Genomic DNA, 18,901 nt, shown 5'->3' with positions numbered 1-18,901 from the left:
AGAGGAGTGATGAAAAGATGCTAGTGTTGTCAGGCTTGGAACAGATCAACAACATCAGTGTTGCGATACCAGAATCCTCAGTCCATCTGTCCAGAAGTTCCCATGTCATCAAGAGCACACCCTCAGCTCCTCCTGACAGCAGAAATAAGTTTGACATATATGGCTTGGTCAGAAAAACAGGTTTGGCTTATCATCCTGATGTACACTGAGGTGATGAAGCATAGGGCTGCCCTGTAGGTAGCCAGATCACACCACCCACTCAATTCACATAACTGATTAGACCATCATTTTTGCCACCTTTCCTTCCTTTCTCCATTTCAACCTCCTATCAAATTAACACCTGCCTCTAAGTATCTTTTCCTCATTGGTGACAGTTTTGCTGCATCCAAAATTTAGCATTTCTGATACCAAACACATCTATGTAATCTTGGCATTCCATACTATTACTGATAGGAGCTGTTGGCCTTGAGGGATATTACTCCCCATCTGTCTCCAGTACTCCCCTTCAATTCTCTGTAAAACTTTTTCTCACATAACTCCCCTGATCACCTGTGAAATCCAGCCAGACCTCACAACACTATCTGCAACTTTTGTCAGGTTCTCACAGTATTATCCATCATGTCCAGCAACTTCTCATGTCATGTCCAATTGTTTTCCACATCCTCTTCAGTTCTGAGAGTCTGCTACCAAAGCAACTGAAGGCACCTGGTGATGGTTCTGGACCAGAGGTATGGATAGTGATAGGATGGAATGTCTCACATCAAACTGCTGGCCTGTGAAGGGACTGCTTGACACAAACCAGCAGGGTCAGCTTACATTCCCACAGAGCTGGTTCTCCAGTGACCCTCCCCAAGCAAGAAGTGTTCACCAAGGATAAGAAACACCAGATACATGAAGGGCAAGGCAGGTTGAAGTGGCTCCCTTTGGGGAGAGTGGAGGGACTTCTGTATTGCTGAAGAAGGTAGAGAAATGGACAACTCTAGAGAGGAGGGCATGACACCAATTTTAGGCCTGAAAGAGAGAATTTGCCATATTCTTCTCCATGAAGCTACTATGAGGAGTCTTCTTAGCAAAACCCATCCTTCCATAGAGATGCTCCGTGCTTGTTGCCCACCACATGCATTTCCTCACGTTTATGTCTACATGTCCCTTTCAGGTGGACCACGTCAGCCACAGGGATCTCAGCCTCCACGAACAAACGCACCCCCACAGCAGCGTCTGTCTCCTCAAGGACAGCAGCCCCAGAGCCCCCAGTCCACTTCTCCTCAGCAGCAAAGGTCACCTGGATCTCCACAGCAAGTCCGGTCAGCAACTGGGTCCTCTCCAGTCCAGGCCTCCAAGGCAGGCGCGTTCCCTCCACAGCAGCCGAGGCCTCCTGCCCAAGGCCGGGCTCCCAGCCAGCCGAGCCCCACAGAAATGTCCAAGCCGCAAACCACCCCACACCCACACCTGAAGTAAGTGACTGACAAACTCCTAGTATCTGTAGATATTAGAATAAGGCTGTCCAGAAAGTACCCTGAGCTGACATGGAGAACATATCACCAGTTGTCAAGCAGCAGTCCCCAGGAACAAAGGCCTGCACAACTGTGAGTGACTTCAGAGGTAAATGTGTATCCCTTGCCATAAAAGCCCACCAGTGACCTGTTGTCAGGAAGAACAGGTTGTATTTGACATCACAAAGATTTCACACTCTTCTCTTGTTCATGTGCTCACTGTTAATCGTGTGCTCTACCCTGGCCATATCAACACAGCCACTGCCTTCCCAGCAGGGTGTCTTTATTCCTTCACTATTTCCTAAGTGTAGCAGCCACAAAGATTCTTTTTGCATTTCATAGCAAAAAGGCAGGGAAGACAGAGGGAAGTGAAAGTGGCCCTATTAGTGTATATAAAATTCCAGATACTGACTGTGTGGGGAAGCACTCTTCTGGAGCACAGCATGCTGAACTGTTATGGATCTTTGGAAGCAGCTTTTGTTGTCACCCTTTGTGGAGAATATCTAGCTGGCACCATGGCAGGAAAACTGACTGAAAAAAGGTCTGATGCTGACAAGAAGTTAACACAAGCAAATTGGTATGAACAGGCCAAAACAAAACATAGGCTAGGAAGATGAAGACAATTTCTGAGAAGCAGAGGAGTGATGGTCTAGAAAAGGCTTTCAGTGATCATGTTTACATTAGCGAGGCAAACTAAGCGAGGTGTACTTAAGGGTCAAAATGTTGGTGCTAAGGATGCAGTCACCACACTATACATATTTCAGATACTTTTTCCAGTCTCGTTTTGTGCTGGATACCTATTACTGATCAGAAGAAACGAAGGATGGAAGCAGGGAAAATAGGGACATTTGCTTCAAAAGCACAGTCCTGATCTGAACTTGACCACTAGCAGATACACAGCCAGCAGGAGCAGCGTGGTCAACCCAAAGATCTGCATTAGAGAGTTTACAGTCAGAGCAGACAGGCTGGGGAGGGCAGGAAACAGCACACATTGAAGGGGATCTGGATACCGACTTGCCCAACCTCTGGTGCTCTCACAGCTGAAAGGCCAAGACCATCATTCCTGGTAAGGCTGATGAGAGACAGGTGACCCCTAATATTAATACATTCTTCTGTATTAGTAGTGAAATAACTTAAGGGTATCTCACAACAGCCTCACCAAATGGCAACTGTATACTTCTAGTCAGATGTTTTCATTGACACCAGTTTTGACTGAGCCACTTGCCCGTGCCCCATTCTGTCCTACCTCTCCCATTCCTGGATGTCTTAGCACAGGGATATTCTGTGAAAACCTCTCCTTTTATCCTTGCATTTGTCTGTGTGATGAAACACAAAGCATGTGTAACCAGCTTTGAATTTCCACTTTCTCCTGCTGAGACTGAACTCTGTTTTCCGTTTCAGCAAATCGCAGTCCCTGACAAACAGCTTCAGCATATCTGAGTCATCTCAACGAGGAAATGCCACTGAAGATGAAGCAAAAGCTGAGACCATCCGCAACCTGAGGAAATCATTTGCTAGCCTGTTTTCTGATTAACAGTCCTGCAGCTGGATCTGTGCTTTTGTCAGCCCTCACTCTACATTAATGTCACACCTGATGTCATCCTGGAATATACTCAGTGAACCCAGCGATTTACAACTAACACCTGGGTAAAAGGAATTTAGAAAACTATAGTTGTTTTATTACAAAGAAAATACTCAAATAATGGTCTGAAAAGTGACTGTATAAAAGTGTCACTATTTCATTGGGTTTTGTGCATAATCAGAATCACATCTGTTCAAATGACTGAAGTGTAAAGCAAATTTTACTCTTGCTAACCCCTGTGGAGTCAACACAGTTATGACAGTGCAAACTGGGTTTTATTTTGATTTGTATATAGTCAATACAATTGTTAACTTCCAGTTACCGAATTCTTGTTAAGGACAAGCTAAAAAAAATTAGGCTTCTTTTGGAAACACATGTGCAAAGGTAGAGTCAAGAATAAGTATCCATTGACCAACAAAGTGAGCATGTTTGAGCATCCAGTGAACTGTGGAATTTCATTATACCAACTTCATAAAAGGTCACTTTTTATAGCAAAACTGTGTTCAAGATAAATACAGTACCAGGCATCAGTAAGCACCAAAGATCACACAAGCAGGTCAGCCAGATGGACTGCTGCTTTGTTCCAGATCACTCTGCTCACAGCAGATAAAACATCTCTGTTTCATGCCTTGCATTTATGTCCCCTGCGCATGATTCCCAAGTTCTGAGAGAAAAATGTCATGTTCTAACCCTGTAGCCTTAGCTCAAAAATAACCTAAGAAATGGGTCTTCAACACAAAAAAACATCTTCCCCTGCCCCTGAAAGCACCAGAGTTCACATTCACAGTTCACACAAATTCCAGACAAAACCCAGCTAAACTCCAAGCACTTTGGTGACTTGGTCACATCTGGCTGTCTATGTCCCTCAGGAACATGCTTAATTAATAGCAGAGCTGATGAAGTGCACATAGCTGTGTGCTGAGTGTTCCATAATACTGAATGGACAGAGAGATGGAGTGAAATCCTGTCTCCTGCCTTGAATTCCCACTGACTTTGCTGGGGTGAATGCAAAATGAATGCAAGGTGACAAACTTGCAACAGAACTGGAAAACTGTACTTCACAAGTAAGATGACCTGGGTTCTTCCTGAGACACCAAGCCACAGAAGGGCATGTATGGGATTGTCCCAAGCGGGTAACAACCAGTATTAGTTTCCCCCGATCACTCACAAGAATTATTCTTCCAGAGAAGACAGAGCTGGATCTTTGCTGGTGCACTTTTCCTCTAAGCCAGCAATACTGAACAAAGCTGTGTCTGTGCACATATACTGGAACTGGGACATGATAAACGCCACAAAAGCTGTATTCATAATTGAAAAACTCACCCTGGATAAATCTACATATTTATAGCTATTTATATCCATTGAGATCCTAGCCTTGCACCCTGGGAGGTCTGTTTGGAACACACCTAATGCAGGTGCCAGCCCTCATCCCCCCTCCTCAGCTTTGAGGCTAGAATTGGGTTTCTCCTTCCCTTGGCAACTTCACCATGATGATACTTAGGAATACCCAGGAATGTCAGTAAAAAAAAAAGTAAAAAAGTAAAAAAGTAAAAAAGTAAAAAAGTAAAAAAGTATTTGAGCCAATGGCCCAGATCCTTGCTGTCCCTTAAACAAGGAGATCCCCAAAGCAGCAAAAGCAACAGCTGCATTTGCCATCTTGGATCTTATGATTCACTGGTGGGAATAAAGCCAAACAAGGAAATCCTTCCTGCATAGCACCTGTAATGAACATCTAATTCCAATGAAGTCATCTGGACCTTGTATGACCTCCCCTGAGCAGGCCTTTGCACATATAATGGCAAGTAACAGCATAGCTTTTCCAGATTAGAAGTCCCTCAAGAGACTCATCTGGACCAATAATTTATACCTCAAATTCAGTATTACAGAACCACCTTATTCTCTGATGGCTTGTTTCCTGTTTTGTTTTGTTTTCCTCAGTTCTGTGCTGTCCTTCAGGGTTTGATAAGCAGTTTACAATGTAGCATCATAAATATATGTCATCATCTGAGCAAAAAAAAAACCAGTCCCTGCTGTTTTGCAGTCTGCAGGAGAAATAAAGAGTGAGAAATGGCCTTGAGCAAACAGTGTCCCACTGGCAAGAGAAGCTGATTAACAGGCTTCACTATATGGAGAAGAGGTAAAACAACCCTGGCAGGAGAGGACTTCCTGCTGTAACACTTCCCTCAGCATGATTTATGCCTTTACCTAGTAAATGGTCACCAGAGATGCAGACAGAAATGAAAGTTTACTGCAAGAATCAATTGCTTTATCCCCTGAAACTCCATGATTCCCTCACCAACACAGCATACACAAAAAAGGAATGGTGACTAGTACAACACAGCCCCATAAATCGACAACAGTTTGTCACTGAAAGTGCAACAGCTGGGTCATTTGCTGAGGCTGCATTTGAAGACAGCAGGGCTGTCTTCTGACAGACCACAGAAACAGGAACAGTGACTCAACCTCTTCATTTGTCTACAGCTCCCCAGCTGTCACTTTTCAAGGGACAAGCAGACAGAATTGCATCTCACTGCCTAGCTTTAAGTTGCAACATCAAGTACAAGCAACAGGCACTCTCAGCTTAATTTAATTAGTCCATAGATCCTGAAAAAGCACCTTCAGTTCTATTCAGAGAAGTGCTTTAAATCACTGAGTTGATTTCCAAAGTTAGATTGACAAAAATCTGTTGTGTTCTGTAACTGTCTCAACAGTACACTTCCAGTCTACAGCTATGGTGCTCACATACTAGATGTAGCAGGAGATTCACAAATGCATCATCCTGTCTTCAAGTTACTGCCTTCAATGCTGGCTTTCTACTCCAAAATCCCTCTACTCTAGAAAAAGAGAAGAGGGAATACAAGGGGTATTCTCCTTTTATATGAATGGGAAATTAAGGTATACCCAAGAGACATTTAAGTACCTAAAGATAACCACAGGGGCATTAAGAAAACAACAGAAAAATTGGTAAAGAGAGGATACATTTGAATCACAGGGCACACAAGCTCCACAGCACAGCTTGGGATCTTTCTCACACAAGATGTGAAAAAGGAGCACCTGGTCAAACATTTTTTTTGTCCTATTTGCTTTAATTTTCTTCACATGGAAGCCAGGAAACATGAGTAGGTTTGTGTGTTTGGGACTAGCCCAAGTAGCTGGGACACAGCTATGACACTCATCCATATCCTCCATCTGGAAAATTAAGTTTACATTTTGGTGTTTAGCTACAAACTGAAGAACACCTTGACTTTCTTGTCATAGCCAGGCGTGGTATTTCAAGAGGAGTGGAACACACATTCCCAGGCAAGCTAAGGTCCGGAAGAACAGCAGTCCTACTTGTAAATGCAGTGGTATTTTACAGTCTTGCACCAATCAGAAGCAGATATGTAAGACCTTACACCTTATGTATGGCTCAGTTGCTTCCTCTGGTTGGCTTGAAGTTTCATGAATAAGATAAAACAATACACAGAAAAGCCAAGGATAATAGCTCCTCATTTCCAAGTGACTCAGTAACAACCTTTACAGTGCTAGATACTATGAATAGTACAGGTAAGGAATGCTCATCTTAAGGCATTTCACCTTTTGTGATTTCTCTTTTATCATTTTCAACAGCAATGACACACATACTTCACTTAGAAGCTGGCAAATAAAACAAGCAGCTAATTTTCAAGTATGTTCTCTGTTTTTTCTTCTAATTTTATACTGTTGGTCCTGAGATAGTCACTTTTTATCCTGTTTCATGAATAACAGGAACTCCTCTTTAAGGAACTTTACAGTTCCAGCTAAGTCAGGTTTCCTAATCTTTGGCTCACGCCACCTTCACTGCAATGTAATGGACAATAAAAAAAGGAAGGAATATCTTCAGGTCATTCAGCAGTGTATGTGTAAAAGGGCTGAGTTCATTACTTCAAAAACAAACATTTCAATGACAAAATCCAGGATAAATTGAACCTCTGGCATCAGCTTGGCAGAAGTATGACTACATGGTTGTCTTCATGCTCTTCCAGAGCAGCACACAGCTTGCCAGCAGGGCAAACCATGTGACTTTCATCAAGGCATTGGCAATGTGAGTACCACTGGCACCACAAAAATTAACTTCCCATACACAGTATATGAACACCGTTCCCAGAAATAGCTTGGAAACAATAGAAAAGGGTAAGTTACAAATTATTTTATCAGTTAAAGCTCTGTAACCTTATCTGAATATAATCTATGCATTGCTGAAGCACTCATCATCACAAGAACAAAATGGTGCAAGACCAATACAGTGTAGATTTCCCTTTTCCTTTTTATAGTCAGTGGAATATAAAGAACTGCTGCAAATTCTAAGAGATCTGACTATACATTTCACTGGTGAAAATGCTTTTGGAACAAGGCAATTCAACCACTGAAGGCAAATGCTAAAAGTTAAGGCTAATCTTGGTAGTGAAGTAAAACCATCCCTGTGAAGCAGGAAAGGAAGAAAGAAACAATACAACTTTTGACAGCAAAATAAAGTATTATATTTTACTTCCACTGGCAAAACTACCTGACCTTACTGAAGTCAGCTGATTTTATACAAAACAAGAAGATGAACCACTGAAATCTCACCTGAAAAAGCACATAAGTATTACTGATTAAATAGCTTGTATTTAACAGGAAATGTCATTCCATTTCCACAGCTGGAATTTCAAAAAAGTTTTAGAAAATAGTATCAGTTGTCACAACAGTCATTAGTACCATTCACATTTATAGAAACACTGAGATCAATCATCTTAAAAAATACATAAGAAATTAAAAGTTCTAGCAAAGTTTAGTCATTCCAGTCTTCCTTTAATTGAGCTCCAGCACCAGCTTGCAGGTCTCATCAGGAAACTTTGAAAGCGGTCTTGTTAGCTGCTCATTAGTTAATAAGACAACACTTGAAAGGTGCTCATAACATGCTATGACACATTTTGTTTTGGTAAGAAATCATGTGATACTTAAGTAGTGGAATTAAATGGAATTTACTGAAATCAGAATTCATTCTGCTTCTCATGTTGTTGTGATCCCATTCCCACTGCAACCAGGTCAGCCTATTTAATACTTTAAGTATGTCAGATAGGGAGAAAAGATGTATTTTCACACCACTTTTAGTTCAAAACACAGTAAATGCAGTCACGTACTACAGATCCTTATTTGCAAAGTCAAGGACAAAGTCAAAAGTTTTGCTGCTGACTCTTTGTAAAACTGCTCTGCTTCTGCTTAGACTTCTGAGTTGCACTGTAGCATGACTTTACTCAATTGTTTGTAAAATGAATTAATTTGTGTTCTAATATTTCCATTATAAAGAAAATCCCTTTGCTGTACTCTTTGTGCATTAAGTAACAATACAAAAATGCTTTTTACCTAATAAAATATTGAAGGAAAAAGGAAACAACACCTTTAAAAATTTCCATGAACACACATCTACCATAACAGTGGCAGCATTCTGTTCTATGTGGTAACTTTTTTATTAACAAAGATTATTAATTAGCTGGGTAGATTTTACACAAAACCCTTCATCCTGGAAATTCAGTAAAACTCTTCAAATAAGACAGACAAGAGGGTTTGTATTTAAAGTGCTCTTTATCTGATGCAATAAGGATTTGGCCGGTATTCTGGTCTCTAAGTAGCACTTCACAGACGATTAAGGGCAAGGAGGGAGGGCAGCAGAACAAACTGCTCTAAGTCGTAGCTCTTTGAGGAACAGACCTTAAGTGCCAGGTGGTACAGCACTACCAGAGCATAAAACAAACCCAGCCTCTGTGGCTGGGACATCACCATGCACGCATGTTCTTGACACAATCTGAAGGCAGATGTTAGTGCCTGGGATTTGCAATTTCCTGCAGTTAGAAAGCAAGCTCAGCAACTACAAAACTCCCTGCAGGAAAAAGCAGCAATCAAATGAATGCACGGCGAATGTCCATGGGGCGGCCCCGGCTGGGTCGAGGTGGAAACCTGTCACTGGGACCACCTCGTCCTGGAAGCGTAGGGTTTGCTCCAGGCAGGGAGCCAATTGGGTCAAAATGTGGTCTGAATGGAGGAAACTGACCTGGTGCTTCTCCCTGGCCAGGAATGAGTGAGTTAATTGGGTCTCCAACATATGGAAGTGCTGGTCTCTCATCATATTCTCCCCCAATGATCATTGGTGGATAGATTGGATTTGATGGGAATGGGTTGGGTGGAAAGGGATTAGGATAGAATGGGTTGGGATGAAAGGGGATTGGATGAGGTATAGGGGGCAGAAGCATCATGTGTCTCCATCTCAGGGCCTCCTTCTTCTGTTTCAATTTTTTCTTGTATAGCTGCAGACAGAAAAAAAAAAAAAAGGATTTTAAAGCTCTCCAAGTGTTCCAGCTTCAGCAACTGCATTCAGTTTTACAGCACTTCTCAAAAAAGTGCTCCTCACCAGTCTGAAAACCCAGAGCAGCAACACCCCTGCCCGCCAAAGATCAGGCACAGCACCCTTGGAAGATCTCTAACCCCCAGTTTGAGCATGCACCATGTAACTTGCTGATGCTCCTTTCCACTAGTCTGACCAACATGCGTACACAGAACACCACACTTTTAAACTTTAACTCAAAGTTACTGCCTCTCAAAGTATATACTTAATTCCCAAACTAAGACTGATCTCAGAGAGATTATATAAAAAAGCCACCTACTTCTTTCCAGTCTGTGTCACGAGGCCTTGCAATAGGATCTACAAAGAGAAGCAAAGAATTAAGAAAAGCAACAGATCTTGTGCCACAGATACCTGCTGTTTATCAGAATTCAAATACTCAAGACAGGAAAAACACTTTTGGTCAATACATCTTTTTCTAAAGATTATGCATCTTAAAAAGTACAAAGCTCCATGTCCATTTGATAGGTAGTCTACTTGTACACCCATTCCAGGTAAAGCATCATCTTCAAATGTTATTAGAGAAATCCCAGAAACACTGTCTCTGCCTTTGCCTGCTGAGAGAACTTCCCTTGGTTACCTTTGTTTCTTTACTCTATTGTGAGAAATTGAAGCAGGAATGTTATCTTCCCCCCACTTCTTAATATCTGCAGTAGCCAATGCACTAAGGTGGCAAAGGAAACAGATGGAAACAAGGAAAGCCAGCACCACACAATGGGAAGAACTACATGGAGCACCAGTAATGGCTCAGAAGATTGCCAACCATTTTCCCTGGCAGAAAACTCTGCATCCACCTGAATCACACCTGACCAACTGCACTGATTAGGATCATAAACAACTGCATTTATTCATAGTGTTTCAATATCATTACTGGTTGCCTGAGAAGCCTCTTAACAAAACCTGTCAGAGCTAATCCCTCTGTTAACATGAGAATGTAATTAAAAGAGATGTGCCTCGACGTTACCTCGGAAGTCCCGCAGATACATAAACCTCCAGAGAAGCTGGTCATTGGAAGCTGTGTAGAGATCACGGCAAACGGCAGAGAGAGAGATGACGGAACGGACATCCAGAAGTCTGAAAATCCGAAGCTTGAGCTCAAGAGGAAGGACCACTAAGCCAAACACATCTGGCAAGTTCAAAGCTACAGAAAGGAGAAAGTAAGTTCAGAAAAAAAGAGTAAACTCAACATCACTTATAGATCTTCTTATAGATCACTTGGAGATCTTCTATCTCTAAAGACCCTAAAAGAAAGAAAGAACATTATAATCTCTCCCTTTGATGCCTCAGTTACACCACTTTTCTGAGCAACTACTGTGATGTGACTCCTTGCAAAACAGACCTCTTGCAACTCTAACTTCACTTATGAGGTGCATAAAATAGGGCAAATGACACTTCATACTGAGCACTATGCCTAAGAAACATTCCACACACCATATTATGCTTATACGTTACAAAGCTAAGGAATAAGTAAAGAAAAAGAAGACCTGCCCAATTTCATGAGACTGCAAAAACCACAAACATAGAGCACATGCTCCACATAAAATCTTCATGCACTGAAGTCCAGAGGGAATTCCATTGTCTTCAGAATACAAAGCTGAGACCTTTGATGGCACTTTGGAACTATGCAGAGAAAGCCTGGTTTCCCACTGCTTCACAGACACCAGCTTAGATTACTTCCTACTGTCTGTTCCAAAACCTCAATGACCAGTTCCTAACAAGATCATTCCTGAGGTCAGGCTTCCAAACATGATGCTAAATAATTTTTTCTGTTTTGACAAAGAAATAGATCAAAACTACAGAACTGCTGCTACAAAATTATTGTGGCAGGATTTCCTCATCATTATGCATGGAAAAAAGTGAGAATAGAGCAATCAAAAATTAAAACCAGAATTATATTAATGTTTTCGGAGTTACAAAGATTAACATGATTTCTTTAGTATGTATATTTTATTTTATGCTTACTGCTTATATGCCTATCACTGAAAAGCTGTTTCTAACACTCTTCCTTCAAGGCTTTAGATTGATTCCCTTCCTTCCATCATCAAAAATCAAGTACCATCATATTTCCTCTCACCTTGTCGGGCAGCAGCCAGGAGAGAGTAAACCAGCTGGTCTTTAAAGAGACGGGATAATTTCTGAAGGTCTTTGTAAACACCTGCAACCTTCTCTATCAAAGAAGAGAGAGAAAAAGTTTAATTTCAAGAGGTTATAATGCAAAAATTATATAAGAGTTACAGTTTTCTTATTAGCACAACTTTAATCTGCTTGTGATCTTGATAGAAGCAGCTCTACAGCTAGAGTGTAACTACCCTGCAACACAGACATTGATAAAGCAGAGATCAGTTCCATGGTCAGGCTAAGCTTTCCCTTCGGCCTTAAAAGGCACATTTAAGGGAAAGACTTGATTTGTCTGGAAACAAACTGACTCCCAAACTGTCAGAGCTTCCTTTGTCAGATTTCAAAGCTCCTGCCTAACATAAACCTAAGTTCTAAAAGCCTGCAAGCTTCATTTCTCTGACAGAAGTATTCTTCCATTCTATTCTCTGAAGAAAGAGGAGCAAGAAGACTTCACTATTATACTGGAACACATTTCAGCACTCAGTTCTTCTACAAGCCTTCAATTAGACTTCTACACAGAACACAGGAAATTGAGTCAGCCTGGCCTGCCGATAAAGCAACTCATATCCTTCAGAGAATATAAGGAAGGTCAGGTCTGTGCTCACAAGGATCCACATGGATCTGTCCTTCTCTCCTCCCTCACCTTAATTTTTCCTCTAACTCTGGCACTCTGAAGAAACCTACGTGGTCAGCACAGGTTTTCTAACAAAAATAATTTAACAACCACAGTTCTACAACAGGAGTGTAGGCACCATCAGCCTCTGAAGTCCTGAGCTGCCAGGCAGAAAGGGGATATCACCCAGCACTGCTGTCCCAGAGATTCCCACATATGCCTAGGACCTCATAAATAACAGGCATATGGGCCAAAGGATAAACTGAGCTTTTCAAGGTTCTTACACTGTTAATCTAAGAAATACAATTTGTCTTAACAACAAAGTGTAAGTAAATGGCTACACTCTGAATTCCTTTTACCACAAAGTTATGACTAACCTAAATGGTAACCACATTTTTATTCTTTTTTGCTATTCTGCACCTATTTGATGCTTTACTAAAGCATATTCTTACCCACTTTGTCCCTTCTTTACTTTTCAGTTTACTACAATGAGACCATAGCTCAGGCATACCTGGGTCCTGAAAGCAAATAAAGGATGATGGCAATAGCTGGATTCTCTTAACACTTTTAATCTCTTCGTTGATTTTTAATGTTGCTACAAACATAAAGAAAGACATTTCAAAATTTAAAACACAGAGAGACAACTAAGACCATTACTGACATAATACATAGTCTGGAAGTTCTAAGTCTTGCAAAAAACATAAAAGAAGCCAAAACATTGTAGCTGAAGTAAATCTACTTCCTTCATGTCTGACAATGTGTACCGAAGTTCCTATGAAATGTGACAACAAACATAACTCTACAATATTGCAATGAAAAGACCAGCTGAATCTCATAAGGATTATTAATCTGTTACAACAAGAGGGAAAGAAACAGTTAACACAGAGACAGGAAATGCCAAGAGTATTCAGCATCAGGAAGTGGCATCTCCTGCACCTCAGCAACTCAAGCAATAAAGGTACAGTTCAAAACACACAAAAGCACACTTAACTTTTCTCTTCCCAAACAATGGTGATACTTAAGGAATGTGCATCCAGGATGAAGACTTGACTGACTTACCATTAATAGCAATAAGATCTCCCAGAGGCACACAGGTCAAACCAGCAGAACCTTCTCCACAAAGGGGATGTGTGTACTGTAGCTTATAAACACCATTCCCTCTCCATTTCTCTGGCATAGAGACTGCCTTGGCTTCTATCCCCTACAGATGTAAAGAGATCACAAACTCACTGTCATACTTCTGCAATGAACCAGTGCTGAGAGGTGAGAAAACGATTAGAAGTTAGGAAATGGCAGAATAATGCTTGCAATTCAACTCTTAGGTCAGCCCTAATGACACAGTGATTATGAATATATATGATTACACACATTTTCCCCAAAACTAACAGCACATCTAAGTGAAGTTCAGTAACTTTTGTCCTGTCCAGTGAGCACTCACACCTACTTCTTTGAGACACATACCTCATCCTGTCATCCATTCCAGCATTCTGACAACTCCTGCACATAGTCAATTTGCTGTTCAAAAAAAAAAGCTATTGCACCTTTTCTGTGAACTTACAGTATCTGATAGGGCTTTAAGAATCACAATTTTAAGTTAATTAGAAAACCTGAATGAACTAACAGGTTTGCTTTCAATTTCAGTATGAAATAGCTCATATGGAATATTAGAGGAGGATACAATCTAACCACAAGTATATTCTTTTTTTCCTCTTAAATATGCACAGCTGTGGATGCTAACTCTGAAACAGAGAGCCTGCAGAAATTACAGGCCACATAGCTCTCTCAGTCCAGCCTGAGAAAGGAGCCTGGGAATTCATGGGAGGATTCAAAACAATCCTCAAAGACAGAAAACAGCCTTGCAGGTGCTGTTTGTCTGTTCCTTGTTTTCTTTGCAGGAGAAGGTCGGGGGGTGTGTGCCCCACTGACCAACGATGGTGATGTAGTGGTTTGCTAACCAATAAGAATTTCCTTTCTGTACTTTCCACGTATCAGTCTATAAAACAGAGCTGAAGTAATAAACTACGAGACATTCTCCTGACCAACTCCTTAGAGAGTCTGTGTCGTTCTTCTCACCGTTCCTAATAGAGCGACACACAGCATTCATCTTCCCTACCTCCAAGCCTGCTCACTGCCATAAACAAACTTTATTCCGAGTGGCAAACGTATTCTTTACATAGTACTTCACATTATGGGGATGCAATGAACTCAGCAGATTTTTTAAATTGGCACTGGTCAACCAGACACCTACATGTGCTTAGTCAGCCTCACTGCAAGAAAAAAGATGGGAATTTAAACAACCGCCTGAGACCAAGTATTTTTCTCCATATTCAGCCACGTATTAGTAAACATAAAATGCAAAGGGAAAAAGTGAACCCATACATTGTACAGATGTACTGCCATAGGTGTTCAAGTATGATACCTCTGTAGATTAGTAAAACCAAAGCCAAACGTGACACTTAGGTGAATATGGAATTAAGAGACAGTTTTTTGGCAGACCTAGGCCTCATTAAGCACCATTTGCAGGGTATCATTAAGATGACACCAACACTTAAGGCACTACTTTGGGGAAGTGCTACAGCCTAAGAACATCTGCACATGCACTACAGAATAAGGCAGAAACAGGAGATTCAGCTGGGTCCTAGTGAGGCTGAGGACCAAAAGAAACACAAGGACAGGCCTCTTCTTCCACACCCAGAAGCTGCTCCAGTCTTTGACCTGAAGACTTTCTGGTCAGGGAATTTTGAGAAGCTGATCCTGCAGCAGCCCCTGCAGCCAACTGACATACAAAGGCAGAAGCAGATCCTCAGATGCATCTTGTACATCCCACAGCTTCCCCACACTGACCCAGAAATTTCTGTTTGATGCTACACCTACCTACCTGAGGTACATAGCCTGTCTCCATCATGAGAAGATGAACCAGAACGATCAAGGCATCTGTGGCACTGGTACACTCAGCAGAAAGGTAGAGTACCTCTAATGAATGGGGTATTTCACCATCAGCAGCTTCACTGCACAGCATGGGTTCGGAGGGATAGGAACCTGTACCTTCTTCCAGGTCAGCATCCTCTGAGACTAATCCAGAAGAAAATTCTAGACTGGATCCTGCCTTCAGGGGAAAGCAAAACATATTTTTTTTTCAGAAAACTACACCTCTATATATATCAACTTTATACATCTGCTTATTCCAGCCTGATTTCCCATACAAGTTGTACAAATTCCTTACACCTCCATTTTCTCACTCCACATGAGGACTGAGCTTATATATGTAGCCTTTGGATTTTTTAATCTTTACAATGTAAACTCTTCATGAAAGGGTCTGTCATTTTATTGCATATACTGAAGACAAAGTGATGATAATATATTAAACCTTCATCGGAATTTTTGCAACATATTCAGGAATAATTTAATCAGTACAGAATCACCATTTATTTAAACTTAGTAAATATGCATGGCAAGCAACCAAAATGGTAACTTGGGCTGCCAACAAACACAACAAGCCTAAACAGCAGTGAGGGAAAAAAAAAAACAAAACAATCAGTGGAGTGCACCTGCTGCCACCTGAGGACTGTGGCATCATTGTAGCTTCTTTTCTTCTAAATCATGGCATGTTATTAATTATATGAAAAAATTACACACAGACACATTATTTTAAAAAAGCAGAATGAAAACTGTAAGCAGATTTACATAAGGTGAGGGTCAGGAAAGGGGGGGAAAAAAGAGCCTGTCTTTGACACTGCCTGTTGCATCTGCAATCTTGAATCAGAAGTTAGCACTGAGACAGGCAAGAAACATAATCCTAACTTCCTTAAGTGCCTGTTCCAGCAAAAACATTTACTCCTGTAAACCTGAAAAACTCTGGGCTCTCTGAACTAGCTCTGTGCCACAGGAACATACAATGGATAGACAAATTTCCATTCAAATAACTGAGCACATATCAGACAAGTATAAGGAGCCAAATATTCTTAAGAATTTCACTCCTATATAGTACAGCTACTGACACAACAGGATACCTTCTCTTTTGCCTTGAGCTGTACAGTAAAATTCTCATGTACTTACCCTCTCATCACTCTCTTGAACTTCCACCTGAGCCCTCTCATTGTTAGATTGCTCATTCTGCCCTTTTTCTTTTGGACTGTTGGCCTGACTTGTGTTGGGGGTCAAGGTGGACGGCTCATGACCATTCTGAAGCGAGGGTGGAGCAGAAGGAGGAGGAGGAGGAGGAGGTAGGCTGGGTTGTCCATCTGGCTCTTCTAGTAACAAGCATATCAAATCTCCAGAAACAATGCCATATGAAGCTAAGGTCTTCTGATCCTCTGTCAGAGCATCTTTTCTGTTCAGTGTTATTGAAAACGTGGTATCAGAACTGCAAAACAGTTTTTAAAAAAACAGTAAGGAAACATGGGTGGCTGCACTTGGATAGCCACACACTCGACTTGGCAATTGGTGCTACAGTGTAGTTGACCTGGTGGTGATTGGTCCAAGACTGAACTTGATGATCTTGTCCAACCTCAATGATTCTATGATTCTACAACTAGAAATGCGTAATGCATATTACAACAGTATTGTGCCATGGGGCTTAATCCATTATTAATTACCTATATGTTAAAGAAATAGTGAGGGGAAAAAAGATTATATGAAATTATTTCCCCCATGTTTATCACCAAGTACATTTTAAGTTGCTGTAGCTGCTTGGTAAATAAAACTTCGTTTACAGAAATTGCTCACAAAACAGTTACGAAGGAAAGCAACAAATGCCCTTCAAAATAGAAGGTATCACAGCTAGGAAAACAAGATATACATAAACTACTGCCTCAGATTATTTAAAAATAAATAGTATTGAAGACTCAACCAACTTGCTGTCTCCTCATGCTAAACAATTTCAACGATCAGCAGGTGTCCTGTAGAATGCTAGTTGCAAATGAGGGTAATAAGGTAAGATGCTTCAGGCCAAAAAAAAAACCCAGAAATGAAACTGGTTAGTAGGGAAGCAGCTAAAAAATACACCCACTGCGGCAAGACAAGCAGTAACTTCAGATTCCTCCTGCCCACACTACTGTGTGAATCACCAGTGAAACACCAGCACGTCGGACCTAATTAAAGGTTTGTGACACAAACCCTTCAGCCAACATCAGAAAACGCTCGCCTTTTACAGGCGATTCATTTTCCTGCGGAGGATGCCTGGAGTTCTTCAGTTAAATTGTTTATGAAACTTAAACCGAGATTCTCCAGGAAGCCTCAGAGAAGCCTAAAACTGAGACGCTACAGCATTTTGTAACTTAAGCGCCGCGCAGAAGTCTCAATCAGCTCTGACGGTGCTGCAACCCGCATTTCTCGGAGTTGTGCTTTCCCGCTCCGCAGTGCCCAGCCGGGCGCAGCCCGAGCCCAGGCCCTGCAGGAGCAGGGCGGCCGGTCCCGCGGGCCGCTAAAGCGGCCGGGCCGAGCGCTGTCAATCCCCGCGAGGCGCTCCGGGCCCGGGCGGTGCCGCCGGCAGCTCCGTGCCCGCCCCGCAGGGGGCAGCACCACAGCCCCGGGCCTCCTCCCTCCCCCCGCACCGCATGGTACGGCCTGGCCGGCCCGGGCCGCGCACCGGCGGCGTCGGCATCGCCTCCCCCCCACCCCGGCACCCCTCGCGATGGTTCGCTCCGCTCGCTACCTGTACCCCCAGGCGGGCAGCAGGGCCAAGCGGAGCTGCGCGCGCAGCTCCCCCAGCGTTGGCTCCGCCCCCTGCACCTCCAGGGCCGCCGTTCGCTTCTGCAGCCGTACGCGGAGCTTCATGGCGGAGGCAGCGGGAGCGGAGGGGTCTCCGCGCCCACCTCGCGCCCCGAGCGGACCCCGCCGAGCAGCGGCGGCGGGGAAGGTGGCGGCGGGCCGCGGGCGCAAGGGCTGCCGGGCCGGGCCGTTGTTTTGGTTGTCGCGGCACCGCCTCAGCCCGGCCCTGGCCCCGCCTCCGGGGCTCGCGGCACGCCCCCGATCGCTGTCTCTGCGAGCCGCGCGGTGGCCCGGCCACGATCGATGATTGGGCGCTCGGCTGCGCGCGGGGAGGAGCCGTCCCTGCGCGCGCCCCCACAGGCGGTGCGGGAGCCGCCATTGCTACGGGAGTAACCCTCGCGCCTCGCAACTGCTCCGTTCCTCCTCAGCCTCTTACCCTGCGATGGATACGCCACTGGCAGCAGTGATTCCTGCGCCCGGGCTGCCTGACGCCGCGTGGCGAGGGTGGTTGGGCCGCTGGCCTCCTCCTCCTCAGTGTAACTCCGGGCCAAGTGATGTTCTGCAGCCAAAACTGCTAGGGAGAGCTTGGCTGGGTGTTAAACTGTTAGTGAGGGTGGAAATGCACAAAGGGAAAAGGCTGAAGGAGGATGCTGGCCCCGAGAGGTTTTAGTTTTGTGAGGGAACTTGATTTTTCTAAACCAGACTGCTGAGTTGTCACCTCAGAGATAGTGCTATAACACCTGTTAGCAAATAATCTTGATAAAAGTATGAAGCGGTAGAAACTGAAGTTTAATGGCTTTAGTTCCCCTTCATCTGTCATACTTGGCAAAAAAAGCCATTCCCCATGTCTTTTATCTGGAAATGCACACTTGGCAGGAGTATAATGTTGACTGGGGGAATATTGTGAAAGGAAAAAAAAAATCAAGTTTTCACTTTGTTTAATGAATTCCATAGAATTTTGCAGTGAATTCAGAGGTTACATAGAACAA

General features: G+C 43.0%; 2 protein-coding genes across 4 annotated transcripts in view; one reads left to right on the top strand and one right to left on the bottom strand.

Annotated features, from left to right (window-relative positions):
* The window catches only part of SYN3 (synapsin III), a 187,953-nt gene extending 181,211 nt beyond the window's left edge, over positions 1 to 6,742 (top strand). For all 3 annotated transcript variants that reach the window (XM_088055066.1, XM_005527544.3, XM_088055067.1), the window contains 2 exons: positions 1,157 to 1,454; positions 2,895 to 6,742. In XM_088055066.1, coding sequence (XP_087911192.1) covers positions 1,157 to 1,454; positions 2,895 to 3,027 — 431 coding nt within the window. In that variant the 3' untranslated portion in view covers positions 3,028 to 6,742. The remainder of the gene's footprint in view (positions 1 to 1,156; positions 1,455 to 2,894) is intronic.
* Positions 6,743 to 7,863: 1,121 nt separating this feature from the next.
* Positions 7,864 to 18,137, bottom strand: FBXO7 (F-box protein 7). The gene is made up of 9 exons (XM_005527542.3): positions 17,857 to 18,137; positions 16,260 to 16,566; positions 15,082 to 15,309; positions 13,263 to 13,404; positions 12,715 to 12,798; positions 11,547 to 11,639; positions 10,437 to 10,613; positions 9,735 to 9,772; positions 7,864 to 9,377 (listed from the first exon to the last, which is right to left on the bottom strand). Exons 1-9 carry the CDS (start codon positions 17,976 to 17,978, stop codon positions 8,973 to 8,975), a joined length of 1,596 nt encoding a protein of 531 aa, XP_005527599.1. The 5' UTR covers positions 17,979 to 18,137; the 3' UTR covers positions 7,864 to 8,972.
* Between the last annotated feature and the right edge of the window lie 764 nt (positions 18,138 to 18,901).

Source organism: Pseudopodoces humilis, chromosome 5, assembly GCF_049639895.1.
Source record: "Pseudopodoces humilis isolate 2021_Gansu_Grassland_sample_001 chromosome 5, ASM4963989v1, whole genome shotgun sequence".
In the NCBI taxonomy this organism is placed as follows: Eukaryota; Metazoa; Chordata; class Aves; order Passeriformes; family Paridae; genus Pseudopodoces; species Pseudopodoces humilis.
Note: the sequence above shows the minus strand (reverse complement) of the source record. Positions and strands in the feature narration are given on the sequence as shown.

Excerpts from the sequence above, each read along its gene's own strand:
- FBXO7 (XM_005527542.3), bottom strand. The coding sequence starts at position 17,978 with ATGAAGCTCCGCGTACGGCTGCAGAAGCGAACGGCGGCCCTGGAGGTG. Across the intron at positions 15,310-16,259 it reads TTCAAGAGAGTGATGAGAGG|GCAGGATCCAGTCTAGAATT; the intron begins GTAAGTACATGA and ends TTTCCCCTGAAG. Across the intron at positions 9,773-10,436 it reads GTATCTGCGGGACTTCCGAG|ATCCTATTGCAAGGCCTCGT; the intron begins GTAACGTCGAGG and ends TTCTCTTTGTAG.